This window comes from Bombus terrestris, chromosome 12 (genome assembly GCF_910591885.1).
Source record: "Bombus terrestris chromosome 12, iyBomTerr1.2, whole genome shotgun sequence".
NCBI classification, from domain to species: Eukaryota; Metazoa; Arthropoda; class Insecta; order Hymenoptera; family Apidae; genus Bombus; species Bombus terrestris.
The window spans coordinates 11,653,401-11,675,255 of record NC_063280.1 but is presented as its reverse complement, the minus strand read 5'-3'; the positions used below and the strand labels follow the sequence as shown (position 1 = coordinate 11,675,255).

The 21,855-nt window shown below is 38.6% G+C and overlaps 1 protein-coding gene across 8 annotated transcripts in view; it reads left to right on the top strand.

Annotated features, from left to right (window-relative positions):
• Window positions 1–21,855, top strand: part of LOC100646960 — a 228,989-nt gene that overhangs the window by 168,521 nt on the left and 38,613 nt on the right. For all 8 annotated transcript variants that reach the window (XR_007225971.1, XR_007225972.1, XR_007225973.1 and 5 more), the window contains one exon: window positions 13,772–13,875. Coding sequence is in view for 2 of the 8 variants with exons in the window: in XM_012314775.3 (XP_012170165.1) it covers window positions 13,772–13,875 (104 nt within the window). In the remaining 6 variants the exon portion in view is untranslated. The remainder of the gene's footprint in view (window positions 1–13,771; window positions 13,876–21,855) is intronic.

The following is a 21,855-nucleotide window of genomic DNA, read 5'->3' as shown; positions in this document are numbered from 1 at the left end:
AATATTGCATGAAATCTCCTGTGCTTTTGTCGCCTGAACCGTGTCATTCTTAATCCCATGTTTCTTCGAAACTCGATAGTAGTATCGTGTTTACACTTGTAACTTTAAAACGTTAACGAATTTTGTATTCGACATGGACAATTGCTTTCTAGAACGAGAACATTTTAAAACGTCTTATGACGTAAGGAGATAAGTGGAAGAAGAAAATAGAGTTGCCTGGTTAGATGCGAGATAAGAAAATATTGAAATTTTATTTAAATTTTGAAGCGACAGCAGAGAACGTCATTCGATTATTTTTGAGAACAAAGACAGATTTTAAGAGGTACCTTCGTGTTTTAGGAGACAAATTTAGATGTTTCGTGTGGTAGATACACAAAATATCTAACGTACAACGATATCGTGTTTACAAATGTTTATATAATAGCGAAAAGAGAAATAAACGGGTCCGTTAACCCCATAAATGTCAGATTCTACGTTGCCGGAACCGAAAAGCGGTTTAAAAAATGAGAAAAGATCGTACGTATCTAGTAATGGCTAGCTGTTACATTGAATTGTACATGCATTAAGAGTATCTTAAAATAGTATCTCGAATGACACTGTACAAGAGGCGTTTTCACCCACTCAATTACATCTAATAGCAAGTGGTAGGAGTTCTAGATTGCATTTAACAAACGTATATGCACTACTAATCAGTAAGAAGTACTTCTACTTTCAGTGCTTGAAAATTTTCCTATCATTACCTTAAATTACGAGAACTTAGTCTTTTAATTCGTTTGAATTAGCTCTAAACGTCGTAGGTAAATTGCCGACTCTTGTTAATCTTGCGTCTGTTATGATATTTAGTAATCGAAACGAATCACTGCTTAATGTTCCGCGCAAAGACTTACGTGAAATAAATTACTTGAAGCAAAGGGACAAACCATTGTTTCGAATAGCTTCGGCGAGCTTCGAGTTCCGTTCAAACGACATCGACCAAAGTCAATTACGGCAGACCCACGCCCATAAAAAGTAACAATCGAACATCAACAACTAGTAAGCAATCGTTGCGCAATTATACTCGAATACGGTCGCAAATCAATCTCCGGAAAGTTCTCGTAAAATTGCTCATCATCCGGCGGCAATATTCTCGATGAATCGCGCGGTCAAACGAGAAGTTCGCGCGCGACAATGCGCCGGTAATGAGGCCCCATCATAGCTGGTTCGCCGCAGAAGCGCAATAAATCAACAGGATAAAACACAGATAACCGTATGTTCATTAATTTCAATTTGATGGCACGTCGGAGGGATGGTCACGATGCGTTTCCGGGCGTGTGTCGTGAGAAAACAGCCGTTCATCGCGATTCCAAGGCCTATATTTACCTGAATAGGACAAAAACGACGTTTCATACGAACCGATCGATTATATTTTTAAAACTCTACCGGATACGATCACGATAGCCGAGCGTTGAAAATGAAAGCGCTAATGCGAAAACGTTTCGCAACACGCCCGACGTATTCGTGAAACGTGTCTACGACATTTGAGATATTTTCGCGAGTCTGTGTCACCGAATGAAACGTAAAAAGGTACTTTTTCTTTCAAATAAACGAACAATTCTCTTAGCGTCGCAGCTTCGTCACAAGTCGTCACAAGTCATCACCGTTGCTTCTCGCAGCGATAATAGCGCTTGATGAATATTGCATGAGAGAAATTGACCGTTTTTCCCGTCAACGGATGACGTATCGCGAACCGAGAACGCTTAAACCGTACTTTTTTATCTCGCGTTATTCCCTTCGATCTAGCTCGTTCGCGCGAGTCGATATTTATGGTTCGCTCGCGACGCACGCCGAACGAATTGGCGTTTTTCTCCTCGTGATAGAGCTTTCTCCGTACGACCGTGTTCGACGGTGCACCATGGTCGTCAGACGGTCGTTTTTCATTGGCTACGACCTACATGCCGCGACGCTGCCGGAAATCAGCCGGTCGCCATATATTCTCGGCCAGCGACATTTCACGCGCCCGCCCATACTACGCGATTATACGGGGCTTAATTTGATCACGGAGATAAGGAAGCCGGCTATGCTAAATTGTTTTAAAAATCGGCCCATTCGCGGGAACCAGGTGTACCTCGTTTAAGTAACTGATTCGAGATTAAATCTCCTTTAGGTGAGGCGTTTTCGGTCTTGCCGAGGATGCGAGAATCTGGTTGAGCGAGGTACAGGTTCCAGCGTTTCGACGCAAAGTGTATTGTTGTCGGCGTTATCGTGGGGTGTCGAGTCTTTGATAAAAGTGTTTAGTTTTTCGAATATTTGGTGTAGCGCGCGTGTATTTTAGGCTTGGGTTTGCTTTAGGAGATAAAGTTTTGTGAACGATGCTTGGTTCGAACGATGCGAGTATATTGGCGGTTTTTAAAAAGATCCGGACGTTGGAGTCGTGCGAAAAAATTGCGTTTGTTTAATAAAATAATTAACGAATTTTCCTTGCCGATTCTTTGATCTTAAACTTCTTGATCTTTTGAATCTTCTTGTTCCTTTTGTGAATTTTAAGGGATATGGATAACTATCTTAGAAATTACGCGTTTAACGATTATAGTATTCATACGAGGCTTTTTAGAGAGAAACATAATTACAATACAATTAAAAGCATTAGTTTAATAATATAGCGATAGCTTCGACTAATACAAAAATACGAATTGATATTTCGTTTGCCTCGAGATTATACATACCGTAACGTAGTAATTTTGTAACATTACCAAGTTTTATAACGTTAATAACGTAGCTGTGCTCTAATAATTTTATGAATATGGCTTTATTTTAGTTCTATGGATAATAAATTACGTCTGTGAATACATATTTTGATACGCTAATCCAATACGCTCAATAATAATTTTGCGCTAGATTTTATTATATCGCTGTTAGTTTGAATGAAATTTTCAATTAAAAATCTGTAATATTACCTGTATGTTCCTTTATCTATTTATTATTGATAATTCTCGTAAACCCTACCTCTATATTATATTTTCATAAGAAAAATTTATTTCTATTTCTTTCGTGTATCCAAGAAATCTTAACTTCTAGTTACGTAGGCACTGCTATGTGTATGTCTCTAGGTACATATACATATAGTAGAAACATACTACATTCTCAAAACACCGATTGATGCAAAATTCGAGGATGGTTTTTTATAAGAACGACTAAGGAAACAAGAACAAAAATCGAATGAAGTTATCCGATATTAAGCTACGGATCTTTATGCAAATTTGAATTTTTTACACTTTGGATATTATTTGAATTCTCTGCACCTTGGTACCTACCTTTAAATTTTGTATAATTGCGTAAAAATTCACCAGTTAATTAACATTCTAATTAAAAAATCTTTATTCCTGTTCGAATTATTAACGTTTTTAAAATGGTCCAAAATAAATTCGTTGCTCCCATATAAAATCAGACTCCTTCGATTATCCGAATGTGTATTATAATTAGTTTGGATAATCTAGATTCTTCTGTACTCGTATAATATTGTATGTGTACGAGCACATTCGGGAAAAAAGGGCTCGAATTGTCTATATAGGCAATGGACAGTTTAACAAATTACAATATCTTCGACACTGCGTATCATTGTGTGCCTCCTGACGTATATTCTCGTCTCAGTGTCTGCTTGTCCTTACTGCGAATTACGCTCCAAGCCGGTATAGAGAGAAAAAATTGACGATAATTAGTAGTACGTATCGAGTTGAAATCCGCTTAACACCTTTCCGATCGAAAGAATTTTTCAGAATATCGTACAAAATCTGTGGGAAAGTAACCGGTTGAAATACAGTATCGCATCTTTCTTAGAACCGATTACAGACCAAGTTTCCTAAAAACCAATAAATTCTAATTATCCCTTCCACGCATATAAGTGTCGTTTAATTAAAGCGGGACCAAAAGGATTATCGAGACAACAAGGTAGATAAAGTTTCGAGGATTAAGTAATCCTGAGTTGTAAATTTCGTTATGCTAATCGCGGGATTCTTTGAAAGCTTCTCTCACGGTTTGGAAAAAGTAGATTAAAGACCTCTCGATTCCTTTCTTTCTTTCTTCGTTTTATTTGGTTTCCTTTTAGGATCTACCACGAGATTCCTGCGTAATTATAAGCATCTCTGACCGCTCAAATTAGAAGGTGATAATCATGTGTCGTATCGGAACATCGTAAATCGATCGATTCTGATTTCACCTTTTTTTTTAACACAGAGCGTATCTCACGGTAACTCGCTCTTTTGGATACCTCCAACTTATTGATGAAGCTCGTCTGGCATTTTTCCCAACACTGTGCTATTTGAAACTGTGTTACAAGCGTAAGTGCATGTTGAAAGCATACATACAGTGTTCGACATTATTTTTTTTTTTTTCTAGATAAGAAAAGAGACCTAAGCGTATTTTAACGATTCTTAACAATTTAAAAAATCTATGACATTTCGAGTAAGTTGATGTAAATACAAATTTTACTATACTCTTTTTACGACGTTGAAATTCAAAATTTTACTTTCGTTTGATAACACGGAAGTCAGTAAGTCGTGGTAGATTTACGAGTTTGTTGTTTCCCGCTAATTTCGTATTATACAGATAGATTAAAAGATTCATATTACACATAGATTAAGCCCGAGTTTTAGACCAACTTGTATCAAAATTGTTTCCTAGAAGTAGCTTCTGCTATACGAGATACTTCCGCAATTCTCAAACTGTGTTCTACAAAAATGAAGGTACAAGGTAGACGATTAATCTGACGGATCGGCAAACTTCATCACGACCAACGAAACTTCTTCTAATTATACCGTTCTCCGGATCTACGAAACGCGTATCGACTTGCATTCAAAAATCTCAACTTGTCGCCAACAATACCATAAAGAACGCTGTAAACAACGTTATAAAGAACGCACCGATAACCCATAACAAGCGAGCTATTTTACAAGGAGTGCGTCGCATTTTCTCTGGTAAATTAACCGCGTCATTAGCGTGGCGACCGATAAGACGACAGGATCCTGCGCGTTGCCCGCGTGTCTCTGTCCCTTCAATAATAATTCAGTCGATAGGCTCACAGCGAAATAAGCGCTCTCTGCGCTACTCTGTAGTATCCTCCTCCTGGCGAGGCACGCGGATTAGTCACGCGCCTCGTCACGCCGCGTTAATGACCTGCGGCTTTAACGAACAGCAACGTTCCAATTGATTCCCTGCATCGTTTCGCACGCTCCTCACCGATTCGTCCGTAACGACGGAGGATATGACATGTCACTTCGTCTTCGAAGCGTTTATCGACACCAAACATCGGCGAAGGTGCTATTTCGTCTAGCTTTTCTTTTTCCTCTCAGCGTATGAGCGCCGTCGAACTTTTGTTTTGTAGCCACGATGCAGATACGCGTTATTTTAGACGTTGCTTTATCCTATCGGAAATAAATTAAAACAACTTTTCTTTTTTCCTACCAAGTATTGTTATTTATTGTTATTTGCAGCAGTAATCGTATATGTACATATACATGAAATATCGAAATAGAGCATTCGTTGCACTGTTTAGTAGGACGAAGCAATTTTCTACCTTGGTCGCATATTTTTAATTATATTCACGAAAATATAAATTTACATAAATATTCGCAGTGTAATTATTCGACTTGGATTACAAAGTTTCGTAACGATACAATGGCACAATGTTATAACTGTTGCAATGTTATTAAGTTGCAAAATTGTTCCTGTCCAAAACATGAAAAATGTGATTTATTTTTCTTCATCTTCTTCTGTGATCTTCGTTACCATACATACAATACGTAGAATACGTAGAAATTGCACGTATTATTTTATCGTATAACAAGATTTTTAATCTATTGTTCGTTTAACGAAACTACACAATTTGCGTTCATTAAAAAACACGTATCGATTATCGAACTTGATCGTATACAAATTTTTCTTTATATTCTAAGGAATAAATTCGTAGGAAGGAATATTATTCCTCACCCTACGTTTATCGCTCAATGCTTCCACTGTATTACGTAATATGGTTTCCTTAATAAATTTACATTTTATGCACCAAATTGCAAAAAGTTCATCGCGTTACGAAACATCCTACAGAAGAAATGCTTAGTCCCAATACATAAATTTACAGTTCATAAACGGCTGTAAATAGGTATGCTAAAAAGTAAAGCATCTAATAGTCATTCAATTGAAGTTGATTGCTCAACAGCTTCAACGACCCAATAGAACACTTGATATCATTCGGTCTTCCTTAAGTTCGAAAACTTCATAAAAACTTGGCTCGTCCATTTCACTGATCAACCGAACAAGCAACTTATTAAGTCCGGCGCTTCTTGACAATCTAAGTAAGAATTATTGAAGGTTGGATTGAAATGAGACACGCTTTAATACTTGTTTGACGCTCGATTATTGCGCTATTCCTGTCTGTCGCGTTACAACATAATATAAAACGAACGATCTCTATATATTATTATCCGTTTCTATCTTTGAGCCCGTAAGTATATTTATCGAATGCTCAATTATTATCGAGTTAAACGAAGCGTTTGAAACTTATTGCGAGGTTCTTCCGCTCTTAACATATTAACACGACATACATATATGTACGTATGTATCTGCTTATAATTCCAAAGATACTTCGTCACGATCGATCACATATAAATTCGAGCTACCTCGTTTATTTTTACACGAAAAATCAAGCATTCTTTAGTTTTAAATTACCAATTGAAGATCAATTTTACCAAGTAATTCATTAAAACCCGTCGCCATAATCAAATAAAATAAAGCAACAAGTATACACGGAAACTTACCTGGTGTTTTCCTTCGTCGTATAATAATTTTTCAGGCAAAAAAGACTATCGCGTATCCGAGGACAACACATTCTCACGAAATTACGAATAATATATCGGTTACCAGTTTTTGTTCAGTGGCAATTCTGGCCGCGGGAATTAATCACGGTCCCGCCGGTTTTTACGTAGTCACGATGGAATCAGGGCGAAATTGAATTAATCGCCAGGCGACACGCGCTGAGTCAGCCGACTCTTGTTGGCCATACTTCGTAAACATTTCATCATCGCACCGGATAGAAACGTGTCAACGATACAATGCCACGCTTTTCTTTTGTTAGATCGATTAATTTCGCGTAATAAGTGTACGCCGATACTTGCCGTGGCACATTGACACGAGGCAGGAAGGAGAAACGAGGAGAGGAAAGGTAGGAGCGGTGAAAGTGTGGTCCGACCGGTAGACTCATCGATAAAGAGTTTTAAGTAGATCGATATCTTAAATCTCGTCGAGATTTGTCAAGTTACTCGATGCCAAGCAACTTGCGACCGCTTTATCGGTGTGAATCTATCAATTTCAAATATCCTTCTTCCTATCCTTGTTCCCGTTGATTAAAACGATCGATCAGACGATTCGCTTGAAGCGACTTGAAAGGATATTTCGAGCAAAGTATCGAATAATCGTACCGTAAATAATTGTGTCAATGCGAAACGTTACGGGTCCTTAAATTATTATCGAATAAAATATATAATACGAGTCTCTCCGAAACCAAATTAATCGACTCTTTAATCTCGTTACATAGTACAGGATTAATATTCATTTTTCAAGAAACGAATGACTTACTTCCACAAGTTCATTTACTTCGAGAAGATGACATAAACGACGGTAAATTGCAATTAGATTACAAACATTGTAATAAAATGTTTTAAAAATTCCCTTCAAATGATCACACGTGCCAGAAACAGCGATGAGAACCTCGGATCTCGGCTCGTACCTACCTATCTCATCAACAGCGCTTCAACCCCCAAGTTAGCAATCACGAAAGAGTGACAAGCAGGATAAATTGCACCGACGGCTGCTAATCTGTCCATTTGGCTGTAGTACCGAAGACATAGACTTAATTGTTCTAGCTGAGAGGAAGTTAATCTTATACTTTTTTGTCGATACGGGCTACTTCATCCATTTACCTAGTGGAACAGACCTCTCAATCGTACGTAAGATTCTCGTGTGAAATTTCACCACGCTAATCTAGCAAAGAATAACGTATAATTTTTCTAAATAATCATTTGGCAAATTTTCGTAAATATCTCGTACGGTTTAGACGTTGATTTACCGCCTGCCATAAATTAATATCGAAAAAAAAAAAGGAATTTTAACTGATCCGGAAATAAAAATAGAGAAAGCTTATAATTCGCGTGTACGTTAAAGAACGTGTACCCACGCACCATCATTGGATAAGCTTACATATAATACGCTGAAACGCACTCGAGGCGAACATTTAACACTCGAATATTGGTCAGTATCGAGAACGGAAGCAAGCAGAGCTGGCTGTCGTCGCTACCGCGCAAGGATCTATAAAAATGGCAAAAACTAACCGCACTGCAATTTGAATAATGACAGTGTACTTTCGATCGCTATGAGGCATCTGGAATATTATTTATCCGTATAATCCGTAAAAATGAATTTTCTTTGGATAATATATGCGCGCAATGGCGAAATTTTGCATGTTCTGTAATTGGAGAATGAAATTGGTTTGTTGATTGTACCGGCGGAATTGGAGCATACGTTTCGGTTGTTAAATGAGTCGATGTATTATATATTCAGTTCGGTACGTTTTCTGTTACTATTTTGTTTTATCAAAGACTCTCGAATGTCGATAAATATCCAGCGAATATTAATAAATATATTCATGAACGTTTTATACAACCATATTAAATTATAAAATAAATTATTTCCTTTTTTAGTTTCTTTTGAAATTGGGCTCGGGAGATATAGACTCGTGTGCGAAATATTTTTACGCAAAAGCCTTTATATCTATACAAATCTCCACTTATAGACATAGGTATAATTTCTTAATTGCATCTTTTCGTACCTGCTATATTTAATCATGCAATTTCGTTAAATTTCTTATAGATGCTTCGAAATAAGAATTTCAAGATATAATTCAAAATGAAAATTGTTTTAATATCCGATCATATTTTTGGAAAATTTATTATCACAGCAACTTTTTATATATACCTTAATCCTGATGCCACTGTCTCAATTTCTCGACACATTGAAACTACAACTCACTATCTATCGAACCTATCATTTTTACTCTCATGATATCAACCTTACTGTTACTATTCTGTCCATGCCTCGTGTAATTTCTCAACTCGTTGCTTTACACTCGTTACTTTCGAGTTTACCGTGTTTACAAATTTACAGCTTTTAAAAGCCCGCTATTTCTATCCTTATAACGCTAATTTTAGAATTCTGTCGATTCCCTGTATCAAACCTCCAACTACCAGGTTCCGTAGCATCGATCCTGCTGCATCTCAGCGTCAATAACACCCGTTACCATGTCAAACCATCAATAATTCCATTTATACAATCACGAGCCACGATCTTCGGATTTTTTCTGTCGAATGCATGGATCGCGTGGCTGTAATAACGGTCCTGGTCAAGAAACGACATGATCGTCGATTTCTCGAGGTGGCAACCAAACGAGCAGTACTTTAATTCCTATTCGAAACAGGTCGTTGCTTAATTGTCTCTAGGGACATGTCTGTTTGCCTCGCGAACCGAGCAAAAAGCGGGTCATTATGCGAACAACTGGTATACTTTTGAATAAATGAAACGAATTTACAATCCATTGGCATCCTGTCCAACACGCCAATCGCATCGTATCAACGATAAAAACTCTGTTAAGGAAAAACATAAAGATACACCGAAATGTGTAAGATCAATGGCATAATTGGAGATTACTAATTCATAAGCAGCGCTGAGAACCCAACGAGGGTTGCATTATGCCAGTTTTAGGTCGGTTTTGTCGTCGTTCGTCGCGTATTAAATGTTGTCGGTCCTTGATACGATGGAGAAGTAACGGTTTGATTATTTATTTAGAATTCAACAATTTCGATCGAATCGCGTCTATGTCTTTTTACTTCTTTCGTAACTTTTATCTCGACTTCTATCCCTTTCTCGCCCCTCTGTCTTTTCTTTCGATTGCGATTCCGATTACGAATAATTAAAAAGTTGCCGCGGTATGGTTCCTTGAGTTACTTGAGACATATTACGTCGCGATAAATAAACGCCAGCGAATATGCCATAGCCAGTATCGAGATCATGAATACATCATCAGTGACGAAATTTTTAATTAATAACCTTTTTCACAGCGGTTGCGATATGTCGAGAAGAATTATTTACGCTATTATCAGCAGCACACGTATTTATACGTATATTAAATAATAAAATTAAAGATAGCTGAGCTAATATGCATTTGAAATTTGCAACGTACAAAGTAAATATTAAAGCAAAGGATAAAAAGATTGGGCGCAACCTTAAGTATCTGTAGAGCAAACACGAGCTTATATGCCTCTTTGGTTCGTCTCTTTCTTTTTCATTTGAGACATACTCTTCAAAAATAAAAACTCGTCAGAGGTGTGCTAACTGTGTGACAAACAAAATACAAAAATTACACGCTTCGATTGGGTTTCACGAGAGCAGCTCGCTCGAGACATCAGTTTACATTAACAAATTGCCACTTTACGACATCCTTCCGTTCCCTGCCTTCGACTTGTCTTGCCGCTTCTCTTCTGAATTTCATTCAAACATCACCACTAGCGATGGGATCAAGTTCAATGTGTATGTACCTACTTAAAAACCGGAACTAAATACGATATCCAAGGTCCGGTTGCATATTGTTTATTATACTATTTGCAAGATATTACGATCGAATCTACTCGAAAGTATCCTTTTCCCTCTTTTTTTATATATGTATAATACGATAGTTACGCGATTTAGTGAGATCACTCAATTTCGATTGTACGACCAAATTTTTCAACTTTTCCTTAAGAGATACGTAAGGGTTTAAAGGTAAAAATAAACAAAAGTTTAATATCTTTTCGATTTGGCTCGTTTAATGTACAAATTTCCAAGAAACGTTGGTTTTAACAAATCTATATCAACGTGTTTGAACAAACTATCGGCCCCGAAAAAGTAACCCAACGTTTGTGGTAAATTGTAAGCACTAGATTTTTAAACGTTTCCGTATTTTTTTTATAAAAAAAAAAGGAGCAGAATCGAATAGCGAAAAGCAGGAAAGCAAACTACGTAATTACCTTGGAACTTACTTGCGACGCATTTAAGCCCATCGCTAGTGATCACGATCAATTTTTTCTTCTCTCTCTCTCTCTCTCTCTCTCATTCTCTCTCCTGATATGTCACGCGTTGGCGCGTGTGTTCCTGTCAGAGGGTAAAACGAGCAGCTTATTTGATCGTACGTACGCGAAACAAGAACGAAAGGAGAAAAAGACACGGTGAACGCGGAGGCAGAGTGTTTACACGCTGGTGAAATTTACAGGACGCAGGTGAGCGGGATCACGCTGCGCGCTTCTGATCGCGTGTCAAATCGTAACGACGACAGTATCGCGTTCACCTTGAACGAGTCAAAGAGATAAGGCAGAGTGCTTAGAGGCGTTGCGTTGGTAATAGAGGGAGACTAGCATTGAAACTCGATTAAAAAACCCGATTACATGGAGTAACGACCCGTTTACAGGTATATACATACGTAGTATGCCGTTTCGTTCCAGTAAACGCGACTCTTGAATCGAACATATTTTTCTTCTATTTTTTTTTCTTTTTTTTTTTTTTTTGCTACTCCTAAGAGAGGAATTGCTATTAAAAGACTCGTTTTTGATATACTGTAATATTATGCGATAATGGTGCATTTTATAGAACTCCATATACATATCTCTGATCGGGAGATAAATAGTTAAGGTAACTGGAATTTATACACGTAGGAGTAGGCACGCTAATTCACTCCGCTATCTATAAATTAAATATCATCAAATAATAGGAGTTTATGTTCAGATAAGTTGATTTAATTAGCGGCAGTTCAATTAGGGACTAATTAAAATTTCGTTCCAATAAATAGGCTCCTCTGATGATATTTAGCAGTGTAATATGCGGTATTACGATGCTATGATAATAGGGTATTACGTAGCGTTAATTGAAATATGAGCTGTATATTATTTTGCTAGAATCGAATAAAGTAATTTCAATCGTAAATGAAATTCTGCAAACACGAGTTACTTGCGCGCGTAATTAACACTAGCTTCGGTAAACGAATGCATCTACTTTCCGTTTATCCGATACATAAAAGTAAATCAACAACGCGCATAACGCGTACGCTGGTTTCTTCGTTTAGTAAAATATTATCCGCATATCGATATCCTCGTAACAATATCTATACTTTACGAGATTCGTAAACGCAGAGAATATCGTAACGCAAGTTCTAGAGAGGTTATTTAAACCTGGTACGAAAATCGATACTCTCGTTACAGCTACTGAAAATCAGTTCTTGTTTGATTGTTCTTCTTCGTTTTGGTTTATTCCGTTCATTTGCTCTTGTTCGCGCCTTAATTTACGACTCCGCTGTGTTTCTTCCATCGATTATATACATCTTACTAATAGAATCGGTATCTCGATGTACAGATACATATGATTAAGTTCCAGTTTCGAACGTGCATCTCGAACTTCGCGCATAGAAAGCGTGCACGTTGCTAGTGCGTTACTTTTTCGATGATTCTTTAAAAGTTGAATTTTTCACGGTCGTTCCATTAAAAAAAAAAAAAAAATGTTAAAAGAGATTGAGTAACATTTATAAAGCGCGATTCACATCTCGAATTGAAATACTTGTGTGTTGCGACGTTGTTAATAACAAATTGTAGAAGGTGGAACAGATGCTTCTGTTACGCTAAAACGTGAAGTCTAAAGACAACGTAGGGGCAATGTTTAAAAGGTATAAAATATAATAAACGCGACGCATAATAAATAAAAGCAAATGTTGAGAAAGAAAAAGGAACAGCGTGCATCTTGCACCGACACGACAATTCCGTACAATAATTTCACATTTACTCGGGCCACACAAGAGTAGCCGGGACTTTCTTTCTTGATCGACGTTCAATTAAATCGCCGATATCGGCAACAATATTATTAGTATGATTTTTAGTCGCCATATACTGGGTTAACGATCACCTGCGATGTAACACGCGGCAAATGTAATCGTAAAGCAGGAGTAGATAGAGGAAAGGAGGGACGGTTATTATTTGCGACATGTCTCTGCGATGTTATCGATAACTAGCGATTTGAGCTGCCGTGCGTCTTTAACTTATAAAACGTTTGATTACTCGCCCCTTAGGTTATTTCAATTCCCATAATCGATACCTCGAGGTGAAAAACTCGTGGGTCGTTTTGCCGGAGCATTGTCAAAAATGCGCGTGATATATACTTTGTATTTCCATACGAGGAAAAATGGAAATGATTACACTGTATAGACTCGAATCAGAAAGGAGACCGAGTACGGTGGTACCAGGCACATCCGGTGCTACAGGATAAACGGACTTTCAAGCGGTTGGCATGTAGAAAATTGGTAGTAACGAGGGACCAAAAAGATCAACGTCGAAAATTCTTTCCGAATCCTGTGCTAACGAACGTTTAATAACGATCGCTTCGTTAAATAAACGATACTAAAGATCTATTGCGGTAAAAAGCAAGCTATCGATCACCGCTAATAACCACTGTAACAACGAACACCTTATAGGTCATCCTTAGCAGCAAACTAAGTCAATTTCCCCTTTATCCATTCTGAATCGCACAGCCAACAAGAAGTATCTGATCAGAAAATGAGCTAATTACAAAGTAAATTAAATTCCAACGGCATTTCAACGACGTTGAACTCGATCAAACTTCGCGTTAATGCAGCATGAGCGAATCGTTAATCGACCCGTTTGGTTTTTCTATTTTCCAGCGATATTTCAACGAACGTCTGTATCCAGGGGTCAACTGAGGATCCAAGGTGTTGCGACCTGTCTGTACCTGTGCATGGATTCCTGTGGTCTTCTGTACGGCTCGGTAAGTCAAGCTATTCATCGGAAAAAGTTGCTCTTCCTTTCGATAAAATCGATTCGTAGCACGCCTCCGACAGGCGGTCGAAACATTCCTCGGCTAAGAAAACCGAGCTGCCACGCGACACCCGCGCCGCCTTGCCGCGTCGTTTCTTTCTATTCCGTGATACCCTATCGCTACCATCTAAATTATAGAAACGCAGCCGGGAGAAGAAAATCAGCTCGTGCGATGCCAGCTATAGATCTCGATTGGGTAAACTTGCTTATTTCGTTAACGAACACGCTCTTACAATTACTGATTTCAGTCTGATTCTCGCTAACGACGAGCTAGAATTAATATGCGTAGAAGAATTTCGTGGCAGTTTGTTGGCCGTTACGTGGTAACGTCTTTTGTAGAGTTGAGCGAGTCGAACGAGCATAAGACGAAAACGTACAAGAAACGAACGATGCGAAGCAAATACCTGTAAGAGAATGATTTTTAAACATCTAGCCAGTTAGATGAATAACAATCGCGAGACAACTTTTCTAACGATCGAAAGTGGCATTTTGTCTGACGATCGATCGCAATAAATACGATCGTTCGAATTCGTGAACGAGAAGACGAATCGGCGGTCGTCGGCACGATCAACGTTTTCGAGACTTAATTAAAGTAGATGACGTTTGATCGGAATACAGGAGCGGCTATGCCGAGCCTGAGAAACAGGTTTAGCCCTTAACTGCTATCGTTCCCTGTTTCGTTCGTTTTTTCCACCGCGTCGCTGTAACTAGTACCGAACAAAAGGAATGCGTTCTCCTGGGGTTGATACACTCTTGACTGTGTACCATTTCGCAGGAGGATACATTTAATGACCGATTAATCTTGTTACTTTTGCGATTTTTGCCGCGTTTCCACGGCCATCCGTGTAACAAGGAAATTGGAATTTGATTCGATTTCGTAGGAAAGCTAGCTTTCGGTGTCGGTATACAACCATCCGGACTCGATGCTTTGAATTCTTTCCAACCTTGGAAATTGATGCTTTCTCCCGTGATTAATCGCCATGATTTCAGCTTCGACTTATCCTTCGTTGTTCGTCGAAACGAGGTTCACGTTGCCCTTTCACACCATTTTCGAAGTTATTGAACGTAGAGATCTTTCAAGCAGGATTAATGGCGATGGCCTATATCCGAATCCTGCAACGTATATTCTCTTCGTTCTTCTTATTTTATCACTAATCTTAATATTACACATTTGTCGACTTAAAATCAGAGACGTAGTAAAAATCTGTTAACGTTTACGATTCCCCTTTAACCGTATCTCACTCGATACCATACCATAAAGCGATATCAGACGAGACTACAATTTGCAAAACGATATCCGAGCTTAACGCGTAAACGCAGATTTCCGAATATAGAGTACATAGATAAAAGCATGGTCGAATCACGGACACATGGATAGGTATCGAACTTTAATCAACTAAACCAACGACTTTTAATAAGTTTTAAGAAGCAATTGCGCCTACCATCCAGCGAACTGTGCACAAATGTTTATCGTTGCAAAAGGACGAAACCGAAACTGTATACTCGAATCGCCGGTATTTTATCCAGCGAACACCCTTTAATCAAACAAGCTGACAGTGCAGGTACACTCGAGCGAACAATAATTTCGACTTAACGTCACGAATTCCAGTGTAATCTAGAGCGTGGAGAACGACCTAGCACCGTTGATTAAAACCAGCTGATATGCGAGCGACACAAAATCAAACTGGACGTACATCGTGATAGTGTGCAATGCGCGTAAGATACGAAACGCGATCCGAGGTAGTCTTCGTGTACCGTTTCGACGGCGCTCAACTCTCTCTCTCTCTCTCTTCCTCTCTCTTCCCTTCTTTCTTCTTCCGTCTTTGTACAGGGTGATTCACGGAACTGATACAAGTAATATTTCCTTTTTTGCTTCAAGTTGGAAGAAAATGTCAGAGGATAAAGAGAAATGCCTCGAGAGGGACTGGATTTCCACCGTTTAACATACACGACATGCAAATAATATACGTATATTTCTCGTGTAATTTCTCGTGTAAACAGTAGCATTAAGATCTGCGTAACAAGGTTTTTCACGTGGCGAACAGTTTACAGGTAATTTAGGTGGAACGACGACTCATCCTGTTCACAAATATATACATTGTACACATTGTACGCGTCTTTGTACACTGAAATATCAATCGTTGATCCATCTCGAACCATTCGTCTTTTCTAACGTCTTTTCTATTAGATAAATGTAAGATTAATGCCGTTCCTTCGACATTTGAATTTACCGGGCTAATATTACCACTTGTTAAAGTTTGTCCTGTCGATTCAATCGCAACTTAACGACTTGACACGATTTGTCCCTATTGCGCGAATCACCCTGTACGTATAACTATCGAAGCTAGAACTATGTGACAAGGACGAGAATTCAAAGAGGTCTTTGACGCTCAACGATTAAGCAGACTGATCGAAGAGGCAAAGGAGATTGAAATAAAGACGTGGTAAACGTCTCCAGAGTCGAAGCTAGTCTCGTTAAAAAACGCGTTTCATTAAAGTGGTCTGGTACGTTTCGAGCCGTATCAGGAATGGAAACATCGAACAAAATCGTATCGTACATCTAGTCGGTCCGCTCTCGGAATGTACTTGGATGGATGTTTCAGCTAATAAAGACCGCCGCGTATCTGCATGCTAGCAATCACGGACACACCATCACGAACCCGTGGATTTGTTACTCTGTTGAGGATCGTAGTATCCGCTGTCTGTTCGATAGAACTACTCCATTACTCATATGACTGGCCGATTTTCGATGCAAACTTTCATCCTTTAACTTCTTCTTTGTATAACAGACTTTGTAGGTACGTCGTTAGCACGGTAAGAATTTTTGGTTACGAACGTTTGCCGGAGATCGATGATGGCGATTACTGGAATGGACAATGAACTGGAGCAGCTTGCGGAACAGGTTCAATTGATAAGGGGCAAGCGTGGTATTGGAATTACCGGTTTGATTCGAGTTTTCATGTTTTTACATTTTTTGATTAATAAGATATGGAATTTGAGAAATGAATTCACGTTTCGAGGAATGATATATGTATAAGATGTACTTGGAATATTTCAAGAGAACGTATCGAAGAAAACCTACCAAGAGGATTTTACGTAAAATATATTTTTGTTATTGTAGATGCCATAGTTTATTAAATATTTATCGATTAAATATTTTTTTACTTTATTCGTTCTACAAATTCAAATACAAGATCGACGTATTTCTTATCAACAACCTGTATTATCGCTATCGTTAAACAGGATAACATGGTAAATATAGTTTTACCGATCGATTCGCGTAATCGCGTATAAGATAAAGTACGGCTACCGACTTCCGAAAGTTAGCTCGATTCCCACACGTTCGTTTCCCTCGAATTTATCAAAATTCACGCTAACAGAAATCGCATTCGTTTTTAACTCTCGTTACGACAACTCCGTGGCGGCAACTGTTACCTTTCATCGTCGGTGTTCCAACACGAAGGTCGATGAAGGAAGAAACACCGCGAACAACGATGAGACGAGGTAGCAATTGACTTTGCACGTGATTCGAGATCGTTCGACTCTCTCAAAGTTGCGAGTCCACCGAAAGGGATTCGGAATGAAGAAATCACAGGGCGAACCGCGATAAATTCACGGATGTCCAATTTACATTCTCAGCGGGGCACTGTGCATAGAGGGATCGAATAGTGCACCCAAGTTCCAACGCGAACTCGAGACCAGTGTATCTGATAACTAATCTACATAACACGAGCAGCTAGGCAAACATTTCATTGGTGTTGGTACGCGGCCGGTAACGGATTAATGTTCTGTTTGGCTGGCTTGTCAGGTAAACCGTGCACGACGTAATTCCTGCACCGCGAGTACCTGCTATTTTCGCCCGATCGAAAGCGACGCGACGACGCGGGAACCACGATCGAGACCCGATTCCAGAACGAATTAGCATTCCTGCCCTACGCGACAATCACGCGAATCTTTATCGCCAAATTATTAATTAGCCTATAATGGACAGGACAAACGATAAGCAAATAGGTTCGCGGCAATTAGTACCTATCACCTGATAAGTCAAGCGGTTGAAATTCTGTTTGCGAATGGAGGGGATAAAAGGATAAATTTGTAGTTGGTCGTTTCTGTCGTTTATCGTGGTCGATCGCCTGTCAAAAAACATATCGCTTTTCGATTGCTTGTTTTCTTTGTTGGTATTTAATCTTTAATGGGTGTACATTCCACGATGATCGACAAACCGACGAAGATTGATTCGCATAACCGAATTAAAAAAAAAAAAAACCAGAAAATTGTTATTTGTCGTACGCGGCAAATTGCAAGTGCAAACTGGAAGATCGTAACGAGTAGATATATTTGAAGATTTATCGATATTGGCTTTTCGGAATAAGCAACCGTGTTTGGACTTTGCCCTGGCATTCTGGGTCGACGGTTCGTAAACATCGCGGTCTACTACTTTAGGGCAAGCCTGAAACCGAGGATTTCAAATCCCAACTGTCTCCATTTATTATATTGAGGGATGTTTCGATTGGCTGAGCAAACCGATGATTCGACTCGAAAGATCTAACCGGATGCTCGACCCGGAAGATATTACCGGAAGTCGTTTAATTTGATCGGCCAATCGAATTCCGGTAAGATCTTCCGGGTTGAGCATCTGGTTAGAATTTCCGAGTTGAGTCATCGGTTTGATCAGCCAACCGAAACATCGCGCAGTATAAATGGAGACAGTTGGCTATAGAACCGTCAGTTTCAGGTCTGCCCTGAACAAGTAGTCCTCGATGTGTAGAAGACGTTGACCAAGATACAAGTGAAAATTCTCACACGGCCGATCAAGCGTTCATCCCGAAATGTCAATGCCAAGATATCTTGACCATCTTCGAAGTCCATAATCGAAGATATCGAGTAAACTCGTAAAAAGATTGCGATATACATATAGATTTAACTTTCAAAAACATCAAGTTATACGGCTCGTAAGGAATAAAGGCTACGTGTAAACTATATGTTGAGAAAGATTGAGCTAATCAAGACTGGTGTTTGCACGAGTAATTCATTTTCACGTCCAGTTTAATTTATATCTATTTGCTACTAATTGAACTTGCTTTCCTTTCGCCAATTCGTACGCGTGTATGCACGAGTATATATGTACATAAACAACGATACAGTCTCCTAGCAAATAATTCAATTATGCAAATGCGATTTTACTTCGTGAAAATTGCGATCTCGGTGAACGTGTATTTTCATTTAAGACGGGTATTTAAAAGGCGCGCAAACTATCCCTTAAAACACAGTTGTTACGTAGAAATCTAATCGAGTTACCGCGATAGTCATCTCTGAACAAGTAATATCGATAAATTTAAAAGCACGTCCGTAGGATTCGAGTTTACTGGCGGTTGCGTATGCAAATTTATTCGAAGAGCAACAATACGGTGGCGATTTTTAACGCAGTCGACTATTCCGAGACGAGTCCGAGATGCAAAGTAAAATTTCAGCGATGACACTTCGTAACATCCGGTACGAGCAAATCTAAAACTGATCGTAAAAACGACAGGGAGATCGGTATCTCGAATTTATGCAACAAGGCAGCGTCGCGTTCGTAAACAACGTTTCGCATTATTGTATACAAATAAGCCGCGTGCTGTACGATGAAAAACGCGCATCGATATAAGAAACCCGCAGATCAACGTTTCTGATAACTCGCAATTCCAAGATCAAGCTATCACGAGCAAGGTGGTCATAGATATTTTTCTTCTCTCTTCATAGAGGCATCGTTGCCTCGAATGACTTCTCTGGAACTACCTCTCGGACATAGCTGTTCAAGTGTAATTACTGTGGCGAAGCGTTACCGAGATATTATTGAATAACTGGTTTCGAATTCAAGGATTTAATTTTATCGGTAGAACGTACACGATAATGTAGCTGTAACGAGGAATGCTGGAATTCTTTATTGTTATCGAAATTCGGATTTTTCTTGTAGTCGATTTTAATTGGCCACCGCTACCTTATCGCGTGGATATATTTAAAACACAGGCATTAAGAGAAATTGCCAAAAGATTATCGAAACGAGTTATATGTATTTAATGAATTTTTCTTCGATCTTGCTCGACGGATGTCTTAAACATTGTAACCTATATCTTAATTGAAACGAACCAAGACTTTCGAAACGATTAAGATTTTCGAAGAAACTTCGTTCGATATCCTTTCGCGCGTTACGTCAAACGATCACGTCGCCGTCTCAATAATAACGCCGAGGGAACGAGAATATCTTACTCGCGTAATCTTTCCGTCGGTCGACGACTGGGTCGCGTCTTCGTCGTGTTCGCATTTTCCAAGCGCTTAAAGGATCATGTCATAATCACAGATCCGGCACCTCGTAATTTCATGGTAATAAGTGCACGAAAGACGACCGCCATATTGATTCGATCGACCGTGAAATTTTAGCTTAATTACAAGCATTTCGCTCGTAATCAACTGCCGCGGCATCCCCGTCGGCTAGAATCAATCGAAGGGTAAGAAAAGTCGCGGCATCGATCTCGCTCATAAATTATAGTTATTAAGGGATGACGAGAGTCGAACGTCGGTTAAAGAAACCATCGATTCAATGGATCCAACAGGTTCAATTACTAATATATCGTCCTCGACGAATCATTTGCCAATCGATCGAAACATTCGGAATGTTTCTTCAAGGAAAATAAGATTTCAGCAAGAGGATAGGACTTTGAATACCATCGATGAAGAAGGAAAGACAAATCTTCGGATAATACGGTATATCGTCGCATGTTATACAGTCAACGTGAAACAAAACGTCATACGTAAAGTCACAATTACGTCATTTTTTACCGAAGAAAATCGAAACAACTCGAAGCAATTGGAATATAAAAGTTCGCGTCGTATAGCAAAAGATTACTATGTTTAATGGCGATTATACATGTACGGAGGATACAAGTTTTTGGTCCACGCATAAGTCCTAATTTTATTTTAATTTAAATCGTGTAGCAATCAAATTCTTTTTACACGACTTTAATAGCACCGCATTATAACACCGTATTAAACTACACGATAGATAGGTTCGTGTAAACGTTTGCTTTTAAACGCTCGATATTTTCACATACCGATAATGGCACCTACTTTGCATAAATATTACTTTCGATATAACATACTAGTGTTTTATTTTATTTATTAATTTGTTATTTATTAATCTACGTTCAATTACGCGGATTATATTTAATTTACCATCGTACGATATAAGATCTTCTTAGTATGAGAATGTTTCGTTAAAAAGAATTTGTTTCATTCGTCAATGAATTTCTACGAACGTTGGTCCCATAAAGACGTTAATGTGCAAATGTCGGTGTTAACCGCAGAGTGTCGACTCGTTGTTCCGCGTATAACGCGTAACATTTAACGCATTGGTTCCCATATACTGCATGACATTTAGCACAATTTCTACGTGATGCGTATTAAGTTATAGGAATCACGTGACACACGATGGTTCATCGCGTATATCTTTTCTACGAATCGTTAATTGGTTAAAAAGCAGCGTACATGGGCGTTCCTATCGTAACATCCTATCGTAATGGAACTTAATTTCGTGCTCTACTAATTACGTTACTCTCGTTAGTTTTAACGCTGGAATAAATTCCAAACAGTACAGTATCGATCAAATATATGAATAATACATCCACGTGGAAAAAAATAAAAATACAGATACATTCACCGAATATTAAGAAATAGAAATGAAAGCTTTACAGGCGAATAGCTTCTTTCGTCATTTTAATGAATATATGTATTAAATTAACATCTAGTTAACACACCCTATAATTTCGTATCTAATATCTTACATTAACCCAGAATGCTTAAAGAAGCAAGACAAAAACTGCGATAAACTACGGTAGAAATCAGCGTTCGCTTTAAAACATATTCATAATAACGACACATCTCTATAATACGA